The 24,254-nt window shown below is 46.5% G+C and overlaps 1 protein-coding gene across 1 annotated transcript in view; it reads left to right on the top strand.

Annotated features, from left to right (window-relative positions):
* Nucleotides 817–24,254, top strand: part of KCNQ3 (potassium voltage-gated channel subfamily Q member 3) — a 297,960-nt gene continuing 274,522 nt past the window's right edge. The window contains exon 1 of the mRNA XM_018058576.1: nt 817–1,359. Coding sequence (XP_017914065.1) covers nt 974–1,359 — 386 coding nt within the window. The 5' untranslated portion in view covers nt 817–973. The remainder of the gene's footprint in view (nt 1,360–24,254) is intronic.

Raw genomic sequence — 24,254 nt, 5'->3', positions numbered from 1 at the left:
AGCCAGGAGCATCGCTGCCCCCGAGCGGGTGGGGTCCCGGTTCGCTCCGCCTTGGCCACCCCAGCAACTTGGATTTTACTCCCCTAGCCAAGAAGCTGGGTTGGGAGGTGACTAGAAAAATCTGAACATGCAATATCCGTAAAAAGAGACCAAGACCCCCCTCCCACCGTCCCCGTCCCTCCTGCTCTTTTCGTCTTTTCCCCCTACGCCCAGATCGGGGAAAGCCCCAACGCCCACGGGAGCGCGGGGAGTCTCGCACCGCGGCCGCAGCCGCGCGCACGGGCGATCCCCGGCAGCGGGGCGCGCGGGGTAGGGGCGCGGGAGGGGCGGGGCGCCGCCGTGGGCCTCCGGCCGCGACGGGGCGGGACAATGGGGCCCCACCCCGGCGAGGGCGGGAGGGAGGCGGCGTGCGCTCGGCCCGCGGCGCGCTCGCTCGCCGCTGCTGCTGCCGCCGGAGCGAGGCTGAGGCTGGAGCGGGCGGGGAGGAGCGCGGGGGGGAGCGCGGAGGCGGGAGGAGGCGTCGGCGGCGGCGGCGCGTGTGGCGGGCGGGAGGGAGGGAGGGCGGCTGGCCCCGGGCTTGTAAATAAACTGCGATGCTGTCTCGGGCTCGCCGGCCCGGGTGCCGCCGCCGCCGCCGCCGCCCGGGAGCGCCGGTGCCGGGCCCCAGCCGCCGCGCGCCCTAGCGCCTCCGCGCCAGCCTTGCGCGCCCTCGCCCGCTTCCCGCAGCCCCCGGCCCGCGCCCCTCGGGGTCCCGCGGCGGAACCGCGCGGGATGTGACCCTTTCCCCGTGCCCCCCGGGGCCCCGCCTTAGCCTGCTTTTGGGAGGGGGGGCGGGTGGGGAGGGGCGCGCGGATCATGGCATTGGAGTTCCCGGGCTTGCAGCCGCCGCCGCCACCTCTTCCACGCAGCCCGAGCGCCCCTTCTTCCCCGAGCAGCAGCGGAGAAGGCGAAGCGGCCGGCGGGGGCGAGGCAGATGGGGCTCAAGGCGCGCAGGCCGGCGGGGGCGGCTGGCGGCGGCGGCGACGGGGGCGGCGGAGGCGGCGGGGCAGCTAACCCGGCCGGAGGGGACGCGGCGGCGGCCGGCGACGAGGAGCGGAAAGTGGGGCTAGCGCCGGGCGACGTGGAGCAAGTCACCTTGGCGCTGGGAGCCGGAGCTGACAAAGACGGGACCCTGCTGCTGGAGGGCGGCGGCCGCGACGAGGGGCAGCGGAGGACCCCGCAGGGCATCGGGCTCCTGGCCAAGACGCCCCTGAGCCGCCCAGTCAAGAGGAACAACGCCAAGTACAGACGCATCCAAACTTTGATCTACGACGCCCTCGAGAGACCGCGGGGCTGGGCGCTGCTCTACCACGCGCTCGTGTGAGTACCGGGCCTCCCCGGGCGCCCCTCGGAGGCGGTGCGTGAGGTGCGGGGGTTCGGGGTGCGAGTTGGAGCCGAGGACGGCTCTGGGGCTTCCAAGTCCAGGGCGCCCGTCCACCGAGTTGGAGAGCAGCCTGCCCTCTGCTGCGCATGCCTGTGTCTCTATGGGCCACTCTCAGGGTGTTAGACACCTGGCAGTTGAACCCCAGGGCTTAAAAAATCCACGCGTGGCTCCTCAGCTGATTTGGAGATCGAATTGGCACCTCCGTGTGCGCGCGCGGGTGCGCGTTTGTGGCACCATCTCCGGATGTTGGTACCCAAGCTTAAAAGAATTCTGTGGTTTTTCTTAATTAAAGAGGAGGTTGAACGGGATAAAGCGGATCCTCCCATGCGCTGTGTTTCTGCTCGGGGTGGGTCCCTTCTACTTGGGATCGCTGCTGAGTTTAGATGATACATCCTGCAGTTGGGATGGGAGTGGTACACTGCCCGCAGAGGGGTGTGTGTGTGTGTGTGTGTGAGTATGAGCGCGGCTATCGATTGCTTGCTTGTGCTACCCTTTTTCGGGCTCCATTCTGCTGTGGAAAGGAACGTGGTTTGCTCCATTTGGGGACTGAGGCTGGCCAACGTGCATCATTTGGGGTTCTTTTTAAGGAAGTTAATGAGAGAAAGGGATGAGGGGGAAACTAAGGTTCTCCAGCTCTAAGCCTGGAATGAGGGGTGGGGGCTTCACCTTGCCAGTCGATGAGGGCCAGGGATAATTTTGGCTGAAACATCTCCATAATTTGGTCTCATCATCCCCTCCACCTCAACTCCTTCCCGTCTCTTGCTGTGGCTGGGCCAGGGCAGAGGGAGTGTGAAGGGGCCTGGGCTGAAGCTTTGCCCCCAAGCACCCTTCCCCTGGAAAGAGTCTGTTTCTAGCCAGGATGTAAATGCGTGATGGGCAGGAAGATGGAACTTCTTTTGCGCCCAATGCTCTGGATAAAAAATCCTGCTGTGTTTGGGGAGGGGAGGATGACAGTGGTGGCTACTTTCCCAGAAGGGGAAGTCAGGGTTGTCAACATGCATCCCCCGCCAGACCCCGACCCCCACCCCCACCCGCGCCCCACCAGCGCCGGGCTGGCAGGGCACTTCCAGGTACCCCTTGCTTCCTGTCTGTGGCTTAGTCATTCTGCTGGCTGCTCCTTAGGAAGCTGTGCCATTACCAGGGTTTTGGCGGGGAAATGACCAAGACCTTGACCCTTCTGCTGTGCTTTTAGCAGTGAATATTCCTCCCTGTCCTTCTCCAACTGGCCGACGACTAATGGGTGGAAAGGACTTCAGGGAGCCTTGGAGTTAAACACTACCTGCCAATCTTCCCTGGTTGGAAAGGCAGTTCCAGATTTGACCACCAGGTGGGGACCTCCGCACAGGACCTCAGGCTTGGCAACAGGTTTCATCCGAGAGGTTCCTGAAGCCTGCCTGAAACTGAGGCACCAACGGCATCCAACCAGGAATATGGGGTGTGTGTGTGTGTGTGTGTGTGTGTGTGTGTGTGTGTGTGTGTGTGTGTGTGTGTGTGTGTGTGTGTGTGTGTGTGTGTGTGTGTGTGTGTGTGTGTGTGTGTGTGTGTGTGTTGGGGGCGGGGGGAATCTAGCACGGCATCCAACCAGGAATATGGGGTGTGTGTGTGTGTGTGTGTGTGTGTGTGTGTGTGTGTGTGTGTGTGTGTGTGTGTGTGTGTGTGTGTGTGTGTGTGTGTGTGTGTTGGGGGCGGGGGGAATCTAGCCTTTGGCATCCAGGTCTGCATGTATTTGCAGGTGTTAGTGGCTGGAGAGAAAGCTTAACAGTTGCTCTTCTGTTTGCTTTCATGAGTTGATAAAAAGGGATTAAAATATATTCATCGCTGTCTCTAGTGCTGTATTTAGTCAAATTGAACTGATGATAATACTGGAATATGCGATAATAAGGCACACAGATTACTTGAGTGCACATAAGCAGGCACAACCTCACACATCCTTTTGGCGTAGATGGTGTTCTGTACATACTTGCTGACTTCTGAACCTGGGGTCCCACTGGAGTTTGTGGGCTCCCTCTTCCTTCACCTTTCCCAGCCAGCACTCTTGCCCCATCTTGGACATTCTGGGGAGGGGACAGCTAAGGCCCGATTTTATCCTTCTCTAGAATTATTCCATCACTTGGAAGCAGGTTTGGGAATGCCTTTATGTAACCTCAAGTTTCCCAGAGAAGATCCAGGAAAATTTTACATTGTGGGAGAAAGAAGAATTGCATACCTAGCTAGGTACTTTTGCACATGCAAATTATTTATTTCATTTAATTCTTGCTGCAGTTTCATGATGTGGGAATTGTTACCTGTATTTGATGGATGAGAATATGGAAGCCAAAACAGATGGAACCACTTGTCCAGGGTCATGTGGTTGAGTTTCTGGAGCTCACATTTGAATGCTGGGGGTCATCTCTTGTTTCTAAGTTGGGATCCCAGTTATGATCCTCTGCCAACAATTTCGGGACTCTGGGAATTTCACGAGGCATCCCTGGGTGCCCCTTGCCCCCTCGGTAACAGATGACTCTGTCATGTCTCTGCCTCCCCTTCCTAGCTCATGGTTGGCAAATGGCTGGAAATGGATCTGGAATCGAAGCAGGGGCTGCTCAAAGCCCAGGGAACTGCAGTGTTGGGGAGACAGAACGTGGCCTCCTTGGTGCCAGGATTGGAATTCTGATTAATTGGGCATTCCACAGTAAAACCCTGTAGGGTCGGGTTTGGGCTCCTGACAGTTGAATTTCAGCTCGTTAGCAGAGACATTGTACACCTTCCCTCCTGCTGAGGAGCAAGCCCAGTCAAGTGAACAAAACCAAACCTTTCATTGATGATTCAGGATTTTGCAAGGCACTGAAATTCCTGCTTTAAAGCAGCCATTATCTTATTCTGGGCGGTGGTTAATGGCACAGGAGAGCCAAGATATTGGGCTAATCGTGGTCTCACAGACTAGTGCATGCTTAAAAAAAGCAAACAAACTCAAAAATGAACCAGACCCATGAGATGTGATTTCTTGCTTCTATCCTAAAGGCAGAGAATATAGCAAATGTGAACATCGAAGACCCTCCAGCCCCATCCCACCGCCCCTGCTCCCCTTGTCTTAAATGCCCATCCCTTGCTTTCTCCTGGCTATATGCTTTTACCCTGGCTGAGTTCTTGGGTCACCTCCTCTGGGGAAGTTTCTCCCTGACCCGCCAGCTGGTTAGAATGGCCCGTCCTTGGCAGCATCCTAACCGTAAGATTCTGCACTGGACTGATCTGCTTGCTCATCTCCCCTACACGGACTGAGAGCTCCTTTGAGGAGGAACTGCATTGTTCCTTAGCAACCCCAGTCCCCCGCAGGCTTGCTGGGCTCCTGGTGGATACCCAGTAAGCATTTGCTGAATGGACGAGTGAAAGAATGCTCTCAGGCTCACTGAGACTTTGTTCTGCGTGGTGTATGTGACTGTCTTCACAGCAATAATAAGTGGTCTGCATCATGGAAGGTCAATGAGGAGAACTGCGCTCAGAAGTTCTAAGGTGGACAAGGGGTAAAGGCAAAGGTCGGAGACCACACTCTGAGCTCAGCAAGGCTGATCTCATTTCTGTATCTTAAGCTGCATGGCTGAAAAGGATTCCAGTATTGTAGAAAATGGGCTGGACTTGAAGTTCACCTCTGGACTCTGGCTTCGGTCTCTAAGCGAAGAGACCTGCATGAGCCAGGTTGGGCAAGACCCATAAATTGGGGATGATCACACTGCCCCATCACCAGGTGGGTTTTTAGGCTAAAGAAAGTAGGGTCTATGAATGAAATGAGCCTACTAGCAGGCATGAAGCATTTATTAGTTGACTCTGAACTAGAATCTCCTTATAAGTCATATCCTTCTGCCACTGTGGCTGGCTGGGGACTCCCGCTTCCGGGCCTGTTAGTGGGAAGTTGCTGGCTTCATCTTGGGATCCTGCTGTCCTGCCTCTCCCAGACCAGTGGCGGTGACCAGTCGCCCACCTGTTGACAGACCAAGGGGAAGTGCTCATAAGAGAGGCAGGCACACTGATCGCATTCTGAGGTGGACTGGCCCCAAGGCTGAGAGGTGGGGCTCTCGGACCCGGCAGCTGCTCTGGAAGGTAAAGAAGGGCCTGGCTGGTGGACTTAGTGTATTGACTAAAGGATCTGCAGTCCTCAAGGTGGAGGAGAGACGCTGGCCTCTCACCGAGACCCCTCATTAGTAAGGCAGAGTCTTCGTAAGTCTTTGAAGTAAGAGAAACTTAATTTCCCAAGCTTGCTTTGCTGGTATGGTCTTGGGAAAGTTGCTGGATCTCCGAGTTTCAATTTCTTCATCTAAAAAATGTGATCAGTATAGACTCTTCTGGAGCTAAGAGCACCTTACATAGAAGAAATGCTCGATAATAGATAGTCATTTGTGTTATTAATGTTACTCAGTCAATATAAATGCCTTCTCTGTGCCTGGCATTCTTCTAGACGTTGGGATTATAGCAGTAAACAAAATCCAGCAAAAGAAAACAGTCTAATCTCTGCCCCTATAGAACATACAGTCTAATAATATGTTAGTAATATTTTAATATAATTTAATAATAATGTTAGTATTAGCAGCCATCTCAGAGCTTGGCCATCTGGTCAACCTTCCATCCCAGGCCGAAGGAGTCCCTTGAACAGCACCTCCACCAATGCTACAACTTACTAATTCATTACTGATGGGACTTTGTTTTTCTTTTCTAGACAATGCTGGCTTCAGTTCTCTCAACTATTATGTTTCTCTGGCTCTGTTCATCCCGTTCTCCTCTTTTTCTGCCTCCATGTATGTCATTCTTTCTCATTTCCCACAAGGTGTTGGTCTTATTCACCACCTCAGTTCATCCTCACTTTTTTTCTTACCCTACTAATTTCCCCTTTGCATTTTCTTCTTCAGTTTTGTCAGTTTCCTTCTCATTATTGAGAACCAAGGATTTTGAGTTCTTATTCTTTCTTAAAAATTTTATTTTACTGTGATAAGAACACTTAACATGAAATCTACCCTCTTAACAAATGTTTAAGTGTACAACATGTTGTTGTTGACTGTAGGTACAGGGTTGTACAGCTGATCGCGCCCCTTGCTTAACTGACACTTAATGCCTATTGGCTGCTGCTGCTGCTGCTAAGTCACTTCGGTCGTGTCCGACTCTGTGTGACCCCATAGACGGCAGCCCACCAGGCTCCCCCGTCCCTGGGATTCTCCAGGCAAGAACACTGGAGTGGGTTGCCTGTTGGCTGGTCACCCTCTATTCCTCCCTCCCTCCAGCTCCTAGTAACCACCGTATCACCCTTTCACTCCCTGAATTTGACTATTTTAGATCCTCATGTAAGCAGACTCTTGCAGTGCTTGTCATTCTGTGAATGTCTTATTTCATTTAGCGTAATGCCCTCAAGGCCCATCTGTGTTGTCACATACTGCAGAATTCCCTTAAGACTGAATGGTATTCCATTTTCTTTATCCATTCATCTGTGGATGGACATTTAGGATGTTTCCACACCTTGGCTGATGTGAATAGTATTTCAGTAAGCATAGAAGTGCTAATATCTCTGAGATCTTGATAATAATATTTTGAGTAAATACTCAGAAGTGGAGCTGCTGAATCACATGGTAGTTCTATTTTTAATTTTTGAGGAACTTCCATGTTGCTTTCCAGCTGCGCCATTTTGCTTTTCCACCAGCACTGTTTGTTGTTGTCACTAAGTCATGTGTGACTCTTTGTGATCTCATGGACCCCAGGGACTGCGGCAATCAAGGTTTCCCTGTCCTTCACTATCGCCAGGGGTTTGCTCAAACTTATGACCCTGAGTTTGTTCAAACTCATGCTTCCCAGGTGGCTCAGATGGTAAAGAATCTGCCTGCAGTACAGGAGACTCAGGTTTGATCCCTGGGTCGGGAAAATCCTCAGAGAAGGGAATGGCTACCCACTCCAGTATTCTTTCCTGGAGAATTCCATGGACAGAGGAGCCTGTCACAGAGTCAGACCTGACTGAGTGACTGACACTTTCACTTTCCAACAATATATAAGGCTTGCTATTTCTCCACATCCTCATGAATACTTGCTGTGTCTTGTTTTTTGTGATAATAGTCATCTTGACAGGTTTGAGGTGATCTATATTGTATCATTCTTTCTCATGGGTCAGAGCATGGTCTTTGGAGTCAGACATGGGTTTGCTGTTTCCTTGCTTTGTGACCTAGAGCAATTTGCTCAACTTTCTTGGATTTCAGTTTCTTTATTTCTGATATGTAGATAATAATGCCTGCCCCTCAGGGTTGCTGTGAAATTTAATCAAGGTGATAATATTAAACCCCTAAACATTGCATTGTGTTGATTTGCAACCTCAGGTGAAACCTGAAATTGGTCGAGTACATGGATGGCAAGGAGAGACCCAAGGAAAAAGCAAGCCACTCTGGATGAGTAGGTGTTGGGCTTAAGAATCAGAGAACTTTTATATGAGGCTTGTCATGGGCAGCAAGAGAGGTAGATGTTTACACTGCCTTCCAGCATCTTAAAGGTTTATATAGAGGCCTTCGTGGGATACAGTAACATACACCATCCAGATGGTTTCAACAACACACGCTCACTCAAGACTGCACCCTTCAACATGCTCCTGCTGTGGGAACAGTGGGCAGAGGATGGAGTCCCAGTACTAGAGGGATAAGGAGCCAGCTCATGGTTCACATCCTCTCTATGACCCCCACCAGCACCATGGTAGACTTCACTAAATGTTGTCTCTTTCTTGCTTCTCCTCTCTACCGTATTGAATCTGCCTTCTTCTTGCACCCTCCCCCCAAATCCATGGCCCCCTTCCCTTTCTAATAATCTCATTTGATTTTTCATTTTATAAACTCCTTGATTTCTTCCTGACTCTCTTTTTTATGACGCTGTCAAACTGTTCAAGCAGAGTGAAGAAGCCGAGGGGTGGACACAGCAACCCACAGCATCAGATCTCTGGGAAGCCATGAGACTGTATGCTGGGAACAACAAGGACCACAGGTACACCAGGTTCGCTTTCTAGGAAACAGGCTAACATCAAGTGTCTGTTCATGCTTGAAGAGAAGGTGCCCAGTATCTCCCTTTCATAAATCAATGGCAGATGCTCAGAAGTTATGTGACTTACCCAGGATCTTGAAACTAAGGTGGAGCAGTTGGGATCACACAGGAGTCCTCCACCCACTAGGTGGCGCTCTATTCACCATGTTATGATTCTCCTCAATGGAAGGAAGGCGGTGCACCAGAAGAGTAATAGAAAGGTATCGACACTCTCCGTTTCAGAGTGAGGCACTTTAGAGCTGCATTTCTGGAAAGTTCCCAGGGAAAACCAGTGCAGCTGGTCTGTAGCCCACACTGAGTAACAAGGCTTCTCAGACTTTGATATAAGTGTGCATCAACTAGGCATGAAGGTGGGTGGTGGTGGTTTAGTCGCGAAGTCGTGTCCGATTCTTGCGACCCCATGGACTGTAACCCACCAGGCTCCTCTGTCCGTGGAATTTCCCAGGCAAGAATACTGGAGTGGGTTGCCATTTCCTTATACAGGGGACCGTAAGAGAGATCTGGCAGATTCCACCTGAACCAAAACCATCCAACTTGTATGTAATGAGGGCAACTGACCCTACCTTTCTCCTGAATAATTCAGTGGAAATTTACGACATACCTGCAGTCATGCCTAAACTGACCTGAAACTAATCATGAAGAAATAACAGACAAAGTCAAATGGTGGGACACCCTGCAAGATATCTGGCATGGTCTCTTCCAAAGGGTCTGTATCATGAGAACAAACAAAAATGAGGAAAACGTTCTGTTTAAGGAGACTGAACGCACATGACAGCCAGGTGCAATGCTTGACAGTCAACAAGTGGACTACATCAGACTTCAGCACCGCAAAGGAAGAGATCAACCAAATGAAAAGGCAACTATGATAATGGAGAAAATATTTGCAACCATGTATTTGATAAGGATAAAATCCAAAATATATAAAGAATTCATACAACTCTGTAGCAAGAAAGCAAATACTCTGATTTTAGAAATGGGCAGAGAATCTGAATAGATATTTTTCCAAGAAGATATACAGATGGCACATGAAAAGGTGCTCAGCATCACTGAGCATCAGGGGAATGCAAATTAAAAATGCAGTGAGATACCACCTCACACCTGTCAGAATGGTTATCATCAAAAAGACAAGAAATAGAAGGTGTTGGTGAGGATGTGGAGAAAAGGGATCCCTTATGCACTGTCGGTGGGAATGTAAACTGGTGCAGCCACTATGGAGAACAGCATGGAGATTCCTCAACAACTTAAAAATAGAGCTACCATATGCTCCAGAAATCCCACTTCTGGATATATATATCCAAAGGAGATGAAATCAGTATCTTGAAGAGCTATTTGCAGTCCCATGTTCTTGCAGTATTATTTACAATAGGCAAGATACGGAAGCAACTTGAGTGCCCATTGATGGATGAATGGATAAAGAAAATGTGATATATACATGAGATGGAATATTTTCCAGCCATAAAAAGAAGGAAATCTTGCTATTTGTAGCAACATGGATGAATCATGAGGGCATTACGCTAAGAGACATACGTCAGAGACAAGTACTGTATTATCTCACTTATAAATGCAATATGAGAGACAGCAAAAGGACACAGATGTATAGAACAGTCTTTTGGACTCTGTGGGAGAGGGAGAGGAGAGGGTGGGATGATTTAGGAGAATGGCATTGAAACGTGTAATATCATATAAGAAACAAATCGCCTGTCGAGGTTCAATGCAGGATACAGGATGCTTGGGGCTGGTGCACTGGGATGACCCAGAGGGATGGTATGGGGAAGGAGGTGGGAGGGGGGTTCAGGATTGGGAACACGTGTACACCCATGGTGGATTCATGTTGATGTGTGGCAAAACCAATACAGTATTGTAAAGTAATTAGCCTCCAATTAAAATAAATTTAAAATAATAAACTAAAAATAAAAAAAACTTAAAAATTGAAAGCATTGGAGATCAGATTGGTGGTTGTCGGGGGCAACCAATTGGTGGTGGTACAGGAAATGGATTAAGATGGTTAAGGGGTAAAGACTTTTACTTATAAGATGATAGGTTCCGGGTTCTAATGAACAGCGTGGTGACTGTATTTAAAAATAACTCTGTTGTATAGTTGAAAGTTGCTAAAGAGAACAGATCCTAACACTTCTCACCAAAAAATAATGAGTAAATAAACTGTGTAAGGTGTTGGTTGTGTTTATGTGTTTGTTGCAGTTATCATTTCATAAGATACATGTGTATTTAATCATCATACTGTGTACCTTAAATGTACACAATGTTAAATGTCCATTGTGTATGAATAAAGCTGGAAAAAACACAAGCCAATGCAATTCATGATTCTTGATTGGGCCCTGAATTAAAAAGATAAATAACAATAAAATAGTATAGGGACAATTAAGAAAATTTGAACATGGAGTCCGCATTAGATGACATTGTATCAGTTCAGTTCTGTTGCTCAGTCGTGTCTGACTCTGCGACCTCATGGGCTGCAGCACGCCAGGCTTCCCTCTCCATCACCAACTCCCGGACCTTCCTCAAACTCATGTCCATCAAGTCGGTGATGCCATCCAACCATCTCATCCTCTGTCATCCCCTTCTCTTCCTGCCTTCAATCTTTCCCAGCATCAGGGTCTTTTCCAGTGAGTCAGTTCTTCGCATCAGGTGGCCAAAGTATTGGAGCTTCGGCTTCAGCATCAGTCCTTCCAATGAAGAATCAGAGTTGATTTCCTTTAGGATTGACTGGTTGGATCTCCTTGCAGTCCAAGGGACTCTCAAGAGTGTTCTCCAAGACCGCAGTTCAAAAGCATCAATTCTTTGGTGCTCAGTTTTCTTTATAGTCCAACTCTCACATCATACATGACTACTGGAAAAACCATAGCCTTGACTAGACGGACCTTTGTTGGCAAAGTCTCTGCTTTTTAATATGCTGTCTAAGTTGGTCTTCGCTTTCCTTCCAAGGAGCAAGTGTCTTTTAATTTCATGGCTGCTGTCACCATCTGTAGTGATTTTGGAGCCCCCCAAAATAGAGTCTCTCACTGTTTCTATTGTTTTCCCATCTGTTTGCCATGAAGTGATGGACTGGATGCCATGATCTTCGTTTTCTGAATGTTGAGTTTTAAGGCAACTTTTTCACTCTCCTTTTTCACTTTCATCAAGAGACTCTTTAGTTCTTCTTCACTTTCTGCCATAAGGGTGGTGTCATCTGTGTATGTGAGGTTATCGATATTTCTCTTGGCAATCTTGATTCCAGCTTGTGCTTCATCCAGCTTGGCATTTCACATGATGTACTCTGCATATAAGTTAAATAAGCAGGGAGACGATATACAGCCTTGATGTACTCCTTTCCCAATTTGGAACCAGTCCATTGTTCCATGTCTAACTGTTGTTTCCCGACACATACAGATTTCTCAGGAGGCAAGTCAGGTGGTCTGGTATTCCTGTCTCTTTAAGAATTTTACAGTTTGTTGTGATCCAAACAGACAAAGGCTTTGATGCAGTCAATAAAGCAGACTAAGATGTTTTTCTGGAGCTCTCTTGCTTTTTCTATGATCCAACAGATGTTGGCAATTTGACCTCTGGTTCTTCTGCCTTTTCTAAATCGTTTGGAAGTTCTTGGTTCATGTATTGTTGAAGTCTCAATTGGATACATTTGAGAAGACTGTTGGAGACTGTTGGAGAATTTTGAGCATTACTTTGCTAGCATGTGAGAGAGTGCAATTGTGTGGTGGTTTGAACATTCTTTGGCATTGCCTTTCTTTGGGATTGGAATGAAAACTGACCTTTTCCAGTCTTGTGACCACTGCTGAGTTTTCCAAATTTTCTGGCATATTGAGTGCAGAACATTCACAGCATCATATTTTAGGATTTGAAATAGCTCAACTGGAATTCTATCACCTCCACTGGCTTGGTTTATAGTGATGCTTCCTAAGACCCACTTGATTTTGAATTTCAGGATGTCTGGCTCTAGATGAGTGATCACACCATTGTGGTTATCTGGGTTATGAAGATCTTTTTTATCTAGTTCTGTTTATTCCTGGCACCTGTTCTTAATATCTTCTGCTTCTGTTAGGTCCATACCATTTCTGTCCTTTATTGTGCCCGTCTTTGCATGAAATGCTCCCTTGGTATCTCTAATTTTCTTGAAGTGATCTCTAGTCTTTCCCATTCTATTGTTTTCCTCTGTTTCTTTGCACTGATGACTGAGGAAGGCTTTCTTGTCTCTCCTTGCTATTCTTTGGAACTCTGCATTCAAATGACTTTATTTTTCCTTTTCTCCTGTGCCTTTTGCTTCTCTTCTTTTCTCAGCTATTTGCAAGGCATCCTCAGACAACCATTTTGCCTTTCTGCAGTTCTTTTTCTTGGGGATGGTTTTGATCCTTGCCTCCTGTACAGTGTCATGAACCTCTGCCCGTAGTTCTTCAGGTACTCTGTCTATCAGATCTAATCCCTTGAATCTATTTGTCACTTCCACTGTATAATTGTAAGGGATTTGATTTAGGTTATACCTGAATGGTCTACCTTCTTTAATTTCCCTACCTTCTTTAATTTCAGTCTGAATTTGGCAATCAGGAGTTCATGATCTGAGTCACAGTCAACCCCAGTCTTTTTTTGCTGAATGTATACAGCTGCTCCACCTTTGGCTGCAAAGAATATAATCAATCTGATTTTGGTATTGATCATCTGGTGATGTCCGTGTGTGGAGTCTTCTCTTGTGTTGTTGGAAGAGGGTGTATTCTATGACCAGTGCGTTCTCTTGGCAAAACTGTTAGCCTTTGCCCTGCTTCATTTTGTATGCCAAGGCCAAATTTGCCTGTTACTCCTTGTATCTCTTGACATCCTACTGTTGCATTCCAGTCCCCTATAATGAAAAGAACATCTTTTTTGGGTGTTAGTTCTAGAAGGTCTTGTAGGTCTTCATAGAACTGTTCAACTTCAGCTTCTTCAGCATTACTGGACAGGGCATAGACTTGGGTTACCGTGATAGTGAATGGTTTGCCTTGGAAATGAACAGAGATCATTCTGTCGTTTTTGAGATTGCACCCAAGTACTGCCTTTCGGACTCTTTTGTTGACTAGGAGGGCTACTCCATTTCTTCTAAGGGATTCTTGCCCACAGTAGTATATATAATGGTCATCTGAATTAAATTTGCTGATTCTATTCTATTTTAGATCACTGATTCCTAAAATGTTGATGTTCACTCTTGCCATCTCCAGTTTGGCCACTTCCGGTTCACCTTGCTTCATGGACGTAACATTCCAGGACATCAAATTTGCACATTATATATCCAAATTTAATTTCTTGAGTGTGATAATTTCTTTGTGGTTATGCAGATGAATTTTTTTAAAGAGGTGCCTGCTGTAATATCCAGTGGTGAAGTGTCGTGGTATCTGCAACTTGCTTTCAGGTGGGTCAGCACACATGCAGACTATGTAAATGTGTGTGTGTGTGCACAGTTCATGTGCACACAGGGGAAGAGAGAGAAGGAGGCCAACAGGATGAAGATGATTAACACAGGAAAATCTAGGAAATATGTATATATGTGTGGGTTGTATTTCCTTCCTAATTAAAAATTTTTGACAAAAAGTGAAAAATACTTTAATTTTTAAAACAAAAGACCAAACACCCACAGACCGCACAAAGCACGTACACGAATCCGGATGAAGGTTCCACCTCAGAAAGCGATACCGTTGTTCTGAAGGCGTCAGACATCATTGTAAAGTGATTCTGTTTAGGAGTCAGACCTGAAAACCTTTAATTGAGTTGAACAGGCTTTCCCAGATTCGTAGATTCTGTATAGACAGTTCCTCAAATTTCCTCTCCACTTTGGGCTTTTAAAAAAAATTAATAATTTTTTAAATTAAAAAATGTTTATTGAATATAGTTGATTTATAGTATTGTGTTAGCTTCAGATGTGCAGCAAAGTGGTTTGATTATACATACGTGCTGTGCTGTGCTTAGTCACTCAGTTGTGTCCAACTCTTTGCAACCCCGCCAAGTGCCTCTGTCCATGGGGATTCTCCAGGCAAGAATACTAAGAATGCTGGAGAGGGTTGCCATACCCTCCTCCAAGGGATCTTCCCTACACAGGGATCGAACCCAGGTCTCCTGCACTGCAGGTGGATTCTTTACCCTCTGAGCCACCAGGGAAGCCCAGGAATATTGGAGTGGGTAGTCTATCCCTTCTCCGGTGGATCTTCCTGACCCAGGAATTGAACTGGGATCTCCTGCGTTGCAGACGGATTCTTTACCAACTGAGCTACCAGGGAAGCCCTTATACATACATACTTAGGTTCTTCTCCCTTACAGGTTATTACAAAATATGAGTATAGTTTCTTGTCTTTGTCTAGGTGATGGGAAGCTTCCAGTAGAAAGGAGCAGATGAGCGTGCTGTGGCTGTTCATTTCAAGGCCACACATACCTACTGAAGTGCCAGGCTTTGTAAAAGCCAGAACACTGAGGGAGATGAGCCATGTATAATTCTTTCCCTCCGGAGACAGAGACTGGAAACAACTCAGTGTAAATAGTCCAGCAAATGCAGTGATGGGATGCAGATGAGGAATCCAGGCATGCAGAATGGGGAAGGGACTGTGGTTTCCTGTGCTAAGGGAGACTTCTCCAAAGGAGGTATAAGCAGTAGGGAGAAGATGAAAGAACCTGCTGATAGTCCTGTTGACTCATCTCCCCCTTCTGCTTGGAGGACAGAAGGCTACCTTCAGTTAAATCGAATACTGAATTACTATTCTTGCAGTATTTGGAGGCTCCATCTTTCATCTGTAGTCATTAAAAATATTCCATTGATGTCTAAAATGTTCATAAATCAAGTGTGACCCTATGGTATTTTGCTGAGAATCAAAGTCCTGCTCTCTTTCTTTTTTTAGCTTAGGTTTTGAAGTTTTGACAGAATGAAAGCAAAATTCGTCACATCTTGGACCACAGAGCAGTGTGAAGGAAAGCAAGGAAAATATCTTGAAAGGTGGATTGAATGAAACCTATTTTAGACACTGTGACATGCAGTTTTGGTGTGGGGTGGCCAGAGAAGACCGTGAGTTTGTTAGAAGTGTGTTGGACATGTTGTTTGAAGAGCTGCATTAACTGTGTGATTCAGATGCCTCCCTTATCTCGTAATCTGAAGATACTTTCTGTATAGGATTGATGCGGCAGTGTATGAGGGAGCACTTTGGAAAGTACAGGGGGTGTGGCATTCTGAGGTAGCATCTTCCTAAAGCTGCGTGCGGAGCAGACAGGTCCTACAGCTGGGTTTGGAGCACTTTCCCTGGGACGGATTTGCTGCATTTCTGTCTGTGTTGCATTATCTGAACATTGCTGCATGTGTTAATCAGGAACCCACCAATGGTTTGACTTAGCATGTGTACTGCAGGGATGTTGGCTTCCCTAGGATGACCACCTTTTAGGAGAATGAAGAGGATGCGGCTTGGAGATGCCAAGACTGAAGTCGAAAATGACAAGACAGCAGTCCGCACCAATTTGGCAGGTGTCATAGGACCGAAAACAGACCCCATCCAATTGTGCCCTGTTGGGTGGGACTTTTCATTCAAGCCATAGAGAAGTTTGTCTGAAATGTTTTTTTTGAGAGAATAAAATGGGTTATAACTTGGGAACAAGATTGCTTCTTGCATACAGTTCATGAAAAATGAGAGTCAGTATTGATGAAGTTGGCTCATGGGACTTCCTGTACATAGGCCCTGCTTGGCTTCCTCCTGATGTGGGCTTCTGTCCAGGCTGATGTCCTCAGGTGGGGATCTCCTCTTCCTCCTCTCCGTCCTCCTCTCCTTCAAAAGATACGACATCATCTGGACCCTCTAAGAGTGTAACCCTGTAAGAGTCCAGGTTGTTATTGTTGTTCAGTCACCCTGTGTGTGTGTGTGTGTGAAAGTCAGTCGTGTCCAACTCTTTGTGACCCTATGGACTACGCACTTCTTGGAATTCTTCAGGCCAGAATACTGGAGTGGGTTGCCTTTCCCTTCTCCAGGGTATCTTCCCAACCCAGGGATTGAAACCAGTTCTCCCACATTGCAGGCAGATTCTTTACCAGCTGCGCCACACTAAGTCATGTCTAACTCCTCACAATCCCATGGATTGCAGCACGCCAGGCTCCCCTGTCCTTCACTATCTCCCAGAGTTTGCTCAGGTTCATGTCCATTGAGTTGGTGATGCTGTCTAACCATCTCATCCTCTGCTGCCCTGTTCTTTTGCCTTCATTCTTTCCCAGCATCAGAGTCTTTTCCCCTGAGCTCTTCACAACAGTTGGCCAAAGTACTGGCGCTTCAGCAACATTCCTTACAATGAACACTCGGGGTTGATTTCCTTGGGGCATATTAAATGAATATATTGATAATAAGCATCTCTGTCACATAGTTTATTGTATTCCCTCTTGGACAATCCTACCAGGACGCTTGCTTTAGAAGTGGCTGTTAGCAGGGCCCTTCTTACAAATTTGCCAAATCTGCTTTTCATAAGCCAGTGTTATATCTGGAGTTTCTTTTTTTTTTTTTTAACTTTTTTATGTGGACCATTTTTAAAGTGTTTTTTAATTCGTTACAATATTGTTTCTGTTTCGGCTTTTCGGCGGTGAGGTATGTGTGATCTTAGCTTCCCAACTAGGACTCGAACCCACATCCTCTGCACTGGAAGGTGAGGTCTTAGCCACTGGAGCACCGTGGAAGGCCCCCTGGAGTTTCTTTGCCATCAGATTCTTTGTAAACCTGCCATAGCAGTTCAAGTCCAATTCTCTCTTTATGGATGTCTTTTGTGGGGGATGGGGTGAAATATTACCTAACATGACTTGAAAATATTGAGCCATTCCAGGCCCTCTGTACTAATGGAAAATCACTCAGCGCTATCACTCTATATATCTCCCCACTCCTTCCCGTTCCTAAAACCCCAGCTTCCACTTTATCTCACCCCATGCAGATCAGTTTCAGATGCTTCTCCACCTACAGTGAGGTCAGTCCAGGAAATGAAACCTTAGAAGTCAGCAAGTCTAATCAAATTAATCAGTAGGTAGTTACTTAAGGGAAGTTTGTGAGAGGTTTGGACCTGGAGACAGGCACTTGGCAGATGACGCAAATCAGAGGTGATCAGAATTGTAGAGAGGTGCAGGGCAGCGAGAAGCATGCCCAAGGCCACTTTGATGGCAAAGGGGGAACTTGAACTCAGATCTCCTTCGTTCAAGGCTGGCTTCCGCTCAGCCACACCAGTTTCCTTCGTGGTCCTCCAGTGGCTGTATAGTGACGGAGAGGTGTTACCCACAGTGGGATTTCTTTCGGTTGCACTGTCTTGTGATCTGGATCAAATACAGTAAGTCCCCTACATACCGGTTCCATTCTGAGAGTGTGTTTGTAAGTCCAGTTTGTTTATAAGTCCAACTAAGTTAGTCTAGGTACCTATGTACTTACCTAATTACCTAATTAGCCTATCTGGCCAACTGACACAATTGGCTATGTAGTACTGTATTGTAATAGGTGTATAATACTTTTCACACGAGTAATACATAAAACATAAACATTTTTAATCTTACTGTGCAATATCTTGAAAAGTACGGTCGTACAACACAATAGCTGGCATACAGGGGCATGTCTGCATCTTTGAAAGATCGCAACTTGAATGTTTGTATGTAGGGGGCTTACTGTAAACAGGAGAAAGAATAAAGCCAAGTGCAGACTAATCAGGCATTCCTTCACAGGCCTCTTGCCAAGGAAGGCTTCTCTTCCTGTTGAAATTCCCAATGCCTCCCTCCCCTTTATTCCACCCCCGCCCACTCCCCCCAAATCCACCCCTTTTCCAAGAGTCATAGAAAATACTCTCTGATCTCCCTTGAGCCCAGCGTTGAATTGGGACATTCAAAACCCATCATATCAATCGTAACTAATGTTTTTATCCACCTGGGTTGTTACACTGTCATCTGTGGGGCAGCACCATCATCTGGTCCATTCATGGGAACCTGATCTATTGTCATTAATAACAGTCACTGACGTTTATAGGCTTATTTCCCTGTGCCGTGTTGGGTTAAGCGCTCTCGATGGCTTTCCTGAGGTGTGCCTGAGAGCCCAGTCCCCAGGAGACCAAAGCTCTCACCCTGAGCCCTGGGTTAATTTGCTCTGCGGTCTCCAACAAGTCCTTGTACTTCTAATAGCCTCAGTGATTCATCTGATGAATGGCCCTCAAATCCCCAGCCCTACACGTGATTGAAAGGATTAAATGAATGAGCTCATGGATGTACTCAGCAAAGGCTAACACTGCATCTTACTTTGTGTCCTTCCAGAAACTCCCTGAGGCAAGGTGCTCAGTACAAGTGGTTTATTTAACACAGGGTTGTGCAGTCTTGTTTTCATTATCTCCCCTTTGAAGAGTCTTCTTGGGCATTTTTCCCCCCGATTGTTCCACCAATGATAGAGTCGGACACGACTGAGCGACTGAACCGAGCCAACACTGTGTATCTCTTTATGTACTGTATGAATTTCTGGGCTCCCAATATAAAAAGAGTATGATTTTTTCCCCAGCCCCATTTTCTAGGAATCAATTTTTCCCCCTTAGAGGCACTACCACCTCTATTGAGAATGTATGATTTAGGAGATATTCCAAGAAAAATTGGAAAAATATTGGGCTGGCCAAGAAGTTTGTTTGGATTTTTCTGTAAGATGTTACAGAATGGTACAGAATAAACTTTTTGGGCAACCCAGTAAGTAAAATTGGAGCACGTGGGGGAAATAAGACATGAAAGAGCTTTAACGAGACTGTAAAAATGCATTTATCATCAAGCAGGTTACCATGGGGGCTAATTAAAGCTGGTCCTCCCAGGGAACCTTGGAATGCAGCATAGAACAGTGGAGCATTATCAGCAGACTCCATCCATCATTGGCTCAGGGCTTATCCCAGGGGTATTACCTCTCAGAAAAAGCCCTGAGACAAAAATGGGAGTGTTTGCCAAAGGTATTTGTTTGCAGAAGGTCACCTTTGGCAGGTGCTGGGAACCGGTGCTGAGGAGGGGGTGGGAGGGGCATTGACAGTAATTACTGTACACTGTCTCGTTCTTAAGTGAGGAAAATATTGGAACTTGAGGCTCACAAATGTTTCTGTGTTTTTTGCATTGGTTCTTAAGTAAAGGAAGTCTTGTGGCCTAAGGGTCATGGTAATTCTGTAGTGTTTTTCCCCCTCATTAATTTTTCATTTAAGTCAGGAGAAAAGAATGGAAATAAAAGTATTTGTAAATGTGTTGATTCATGTGTGCTCAGCCATGTCTGACTCTTTGCAACCCCATGTACTGTAGCCTGCCAGGCTCCTCTGTCCATGGATGTTTCCAGGCAAGAATACTGGAGTGGGTTACCATTTCCTTCTCCAGGGGATCTTCCCAATCCAGGGATAGAACCTGTGTCTCCTGCATAAAGCAGATTCTTTATCGCTGAATCACCTGGGAAACCCACATTGATTCAGTGCTTGGTATCCAATGATAGCTAAGCTTTTTGACCTCTTACTGTATGTAGGATTGTAGAGTTCTTACCATGAAACCTGATTTCCCAGATGGTGCAGTGGTGAAGAGTTTACCTGCCCATGCAGCAGACACAGGTTCTATCCTTGGGTTGGGAAGATCTCCTGGAGAAGGAAATGGCAAGCCACTCCAGTACTCTTGCCTGGAGAATTCCATGGACAGAGGAGCCTGGCAGGCTACAGTCCACGGGGTTGCAAAGAGTCAGACACGACTGAGTGACTAAACACACACCATGAAACTAGGTCATTATCCTTTGGGGGATGGGACTCCATCCTTGTTGAAATTCTAGTGTGTTCACATTTTAGTAATTCTCCCCAAATAAAACGGAGAGTCGTTTCAAATAAGCACGGGGAACTTTAGCCCTGCTGACATTATCATTTGGAGTGACTTTTTAGTACTTTCAAAGAATGAAGAGTCTTACTAATATATAATGTGAGAAACATTAGCACTTTCAAAACAAGATTAAAATAGGTGTTCTGGTTGCTCTTGCACACGCATCTTTTGTTGAGAAGATGGCAGGGGCTTGGTTGTGAAGGGTGGTGCTGTGACTTCCACTGTTTGCCTCAGTTCTGGTTTCCTGGGAAAGTAATTAGCATCCACCTTCGGATTCCAAAATGTTAATAGGAATGTTGAGATTTCATCTTGAATTCCTCTAGGAATTAGGTGCCATGGTTTCAATACCTTATTTGGTTGGGAAGAAATCTCATTGGAAAATCTTCATCCTTTTTGTTTAACATGTTGTTCCTCAGTTTTGTCTGACTCTTTTGTGACCCCGTGGACTGTAGCCCACCAGGCTCCTCTGTCCATGGAATTTCCCAGGCAAGAATACTGGAATGGGTTGCCATTTCCTTCTCCAGGAGATCTTCCTGACCCAGGGATTGAACCTGAGTCTCCTGCATTGCAGGTGGATTTTTTACCACGAGCCACCAGGGAAGCCCTTTGAACATATTGCCTTCAAATATCCATCTGCTCAGCAAATTCAAGGTATTCTTTTTTATTTAATATATATTTGGCTTCACCAGGTCTTGGTTGCAGCAGGCAGGATCTTCAGTCATGGTATGTGAAGTCTTAGTTGCAGCATCTCCCTGACCAGGGATAAAAACTGAGGCCCCTGCATCGAGCGTGCAGAGTCTTAGCCACTGGACCACCAGGGAAGTCCCTAACTCAAAGTATTCTGACTCATCATTCAGCTGACATTGACTTCAGACCTAGAAGATGCCCAACCTTGGACTAAGAATAGGGGATATAGGCATGAATAAATTAGTTCCTCCCCTTTCTGTCCATGGTCAACTAGGTAAATACATAACCGCAGGGTGGTGTAATACTCTAATATATGCATATGCCGAGGCTATGTAAAGCTCAAGTAAAATTGTCAGTCTTGTTTAAATGAGTCAGGGCAAATTTCCATCAACAAGAAGTAGATTTCATCATACATATAGGGTTGAAGATGGTGTTTTCCTTTTCTGATATGCAACCCTGGTCATAACTGTGTCACATATTTAGAAATCAGAGGTCTGATTTATTCTCACACTAAAAGAAAGATAGCCTTCTAGGTGGCTCCGTGGTAAAGAATCTGCCTGCCAGTACAGTGGGTTTGATTCCTAGGTTGGAAAGATCCCCCGGAGGAGGAAATGGCAGCCCATTCCAGTATTCTTATGTGGGACATCCCATGGACAGGGGAGCCTGCTGAGCTACAGCCCATGGGGTTGCAAGAGTCAGACACGACTGAGTGACCGAGCACACACAGCAGCATGCGGTAAAGGAAAGGGGCTGAAATTGACCCAGAGAGAGTGGGGTCGTAGGGCCTAGCACTGAATGAGCCTTGAGTTGAGCCATTTAAAGAGGCTGAAGACATGTTTTCTAGCTGTACTTTTCCTGTGTACAGATAGTCATTCTTTGCATCCCAGGGCCTCACACAACACCTGGCCCACCTGATACTCAGTTTTGGGTAAATGCAGAGTGCTAATCCTAAGAGATATACAGGTGAAATAAGTGTACAGATGAAGTAAGAAGCAGAAGTGCATACAAGGAAGACCTGACTTTGAATCCCAGCCATGATGTGTTTTCGCTGAGTAACCTTAAGTGAACCACTTAACCAACCTAAACCTGTTTCCTCACCTGTAATAGTAGAACTTGCTTATTCACATGGTTGTTTTAAAGATTCAATAAAACATCTGTAATAGAGTCCAGAGCCTTGGTTTGGGCTTATGGTTGGCATCAGATAAATGGCTGTTCCCTCTTAATTCTTTCAAAATCCTGTGAAGATTAAAATGATGTCAGCCAATGAAAGTGATGTCGAAGTTAATATCATACTTTCTACCTTAAAGCTAGGCTCTGGACATGGTGAAGTTCTGTTAACATGTGTGAGTTCTGCCTGTGAGCATGGTGAAAGGAAGTACTTTACATGAAAAGAGGGAAAAAAGTGTATGAAGACAGGAGTATCTCTGCCTGACTCAAGTTTGCTAAGGAAGCAGAGATGTTGAAAAAACACCTGCCTAGCTACAAAACGCCTGACCAGTATGCCTCCAAACCTGTCAAGGTCATCTAAAACAAGGAAAGCTTGAGAAACTATCACAGCCAAGAGGAGCGTCCAGAAATGTGACAGCTGAATGAGATAAGATGTCCTGGATGGTGTCCTGGGACAGAACATTATGTGTGTTAGAGTTAGTCACTCAGTCGTGTCCGGCTCTTTGCGACTCCATGGACTGTAGCTCATTAGACTCCTCTGTCCATGGGGATTCTCCAGGCAAGAATACTGGAGTGGGTTGCCATGCCCTTTTCCAGGGGATCTTCCCTATCCGGGGATCAAACCTGCGTCTCGGGAATTGCAGGCAGAGTCTTTACCGTCTGAACCACCAGGGAAGCCCCCCCAATACATTATCAGTTCAGGTCAGTTATCAGTCGTGTCTGACTCTTTGCAACCCCATGAACTGCAGCATGCCAGGCTTCCCTGACCATCACCAACTCCCGGAGATTATTCAAACTCATGTCCATCGGGTCGGTGATGCCATCCAACTATCTCATCCTCTGTCGTTCCCTTCTCCTCCTGTCTTCAATTTTTCCCAGCATCAAAGTCTTTTCCAGTGACTCAGTTCTTTGCATCAGGTGGCCAAAGTATTGGAGTTTCAGCTTCAGTATCAGTCCTTCCAAAGAGTATTCAGGACTAATTTCCTCTTGGATTGACTGATTTGATCTTCTTGCAGTCCAAGTTACTCTCAAGAGTCGTCTCCAACGCCACAGTTCAAAAGCCTCAATTCTTCAGCGCTCAGCTTTCTTTATGGTCCAAATCTCAATTTAGGGTCCAGTCCATAAATACATTATTTTAGTTAATATTAGTGTATCAGTATCGGTTCATTAATTATAATAAATGCATCATACTAGTCGAAGGTGTTAGGTGACACTGAGTGCAGATTATATGGAAGTTCCCTGTACTGTCTTCTCAATTTTTCTGTAAATTAAAACTGTTCTAAAAAGTAAAGTCTGTTTTTAAAATATTGGTTGCTGGGACTCTGTGCACTGAGGCACTGCATGTACAGAAGTCCTCCAACATGATACATAGACGTGGAAACTCAGGCTCAGGCAGATGAAATCATGTCCACCGTGTCTCACAGTTAAGAGCTGAGATTTAGACTCAATTTTGAGTTTAGCCTGGCTTTTCTATTACTCTTTCATCTGCCTTTATTGTATTAAGTGATGCCTATGAAATTGTGATTTCCTCAACAGAGGATGTTCAGATTACATCAGACATTCAGTGCCATCATCTGCATGGGACAGCTGAGCCAAGCCTCTTCTGACCACTTCCTGGGTCACAATTCAAGGAGCAGTACAGTTTTACCTAAGTATCGTTGACCAGAGTAGGGTCACATGCTCCCTCTACTTTGGACCAATGAAGTGAAGGCCAGGTGACTACCGTGAGTGACTTAGGCCCATCCTGATCCACTTCCTGGAATCTGGTACCTTTGCTGCCAGACAGAATGAGATTCTGTTAGGAGGAGAAAGGTGAAGGATTGGCTTCTGGGTAGACACCCAACCTGCCTGCCACACTGTGGTCACCGGGAGCCCGTAGCAGAGGCTGGACCGATGGCTGACATTATTATCATGGTCTTCTCTCCCCATCGTGTCAGCCCCCAGGTCCTGCTGGACTATCTGCTGGCCTGGCCTGTCCTTCTGCAGAGGGGGCTTCTGGGTTGTCCACTCATTTCCTTTCCCACCCTGAGTTGTTGAGGGTGTGAAAGGCAGTTCTAGAGACTCTGGACACCCTGCCCATTGCACTATCTCAGGTAGCCTACTGAGCCAGAAAAAAGGACT

Source organism: Capra hircus, chromosome 14 (genome assembly GCF_001704415.2).
Source record: "Capra hircus breed San Clemente chromosome 14, ASM170441v1, whole genome shotgun sequence".
In the NCBI taxonomy this organism is placed as follows: domain Eukaryota; kingdom Metazoa; phylum Chordata; class Mammalia; order Artiodactyla; family Bovidae; genus Capra; species Capra hircus.
Note: the sequence above shows the minus strand (reverse complement) of the source record. Positions and strands in the feature narration are given on the sequence as shown.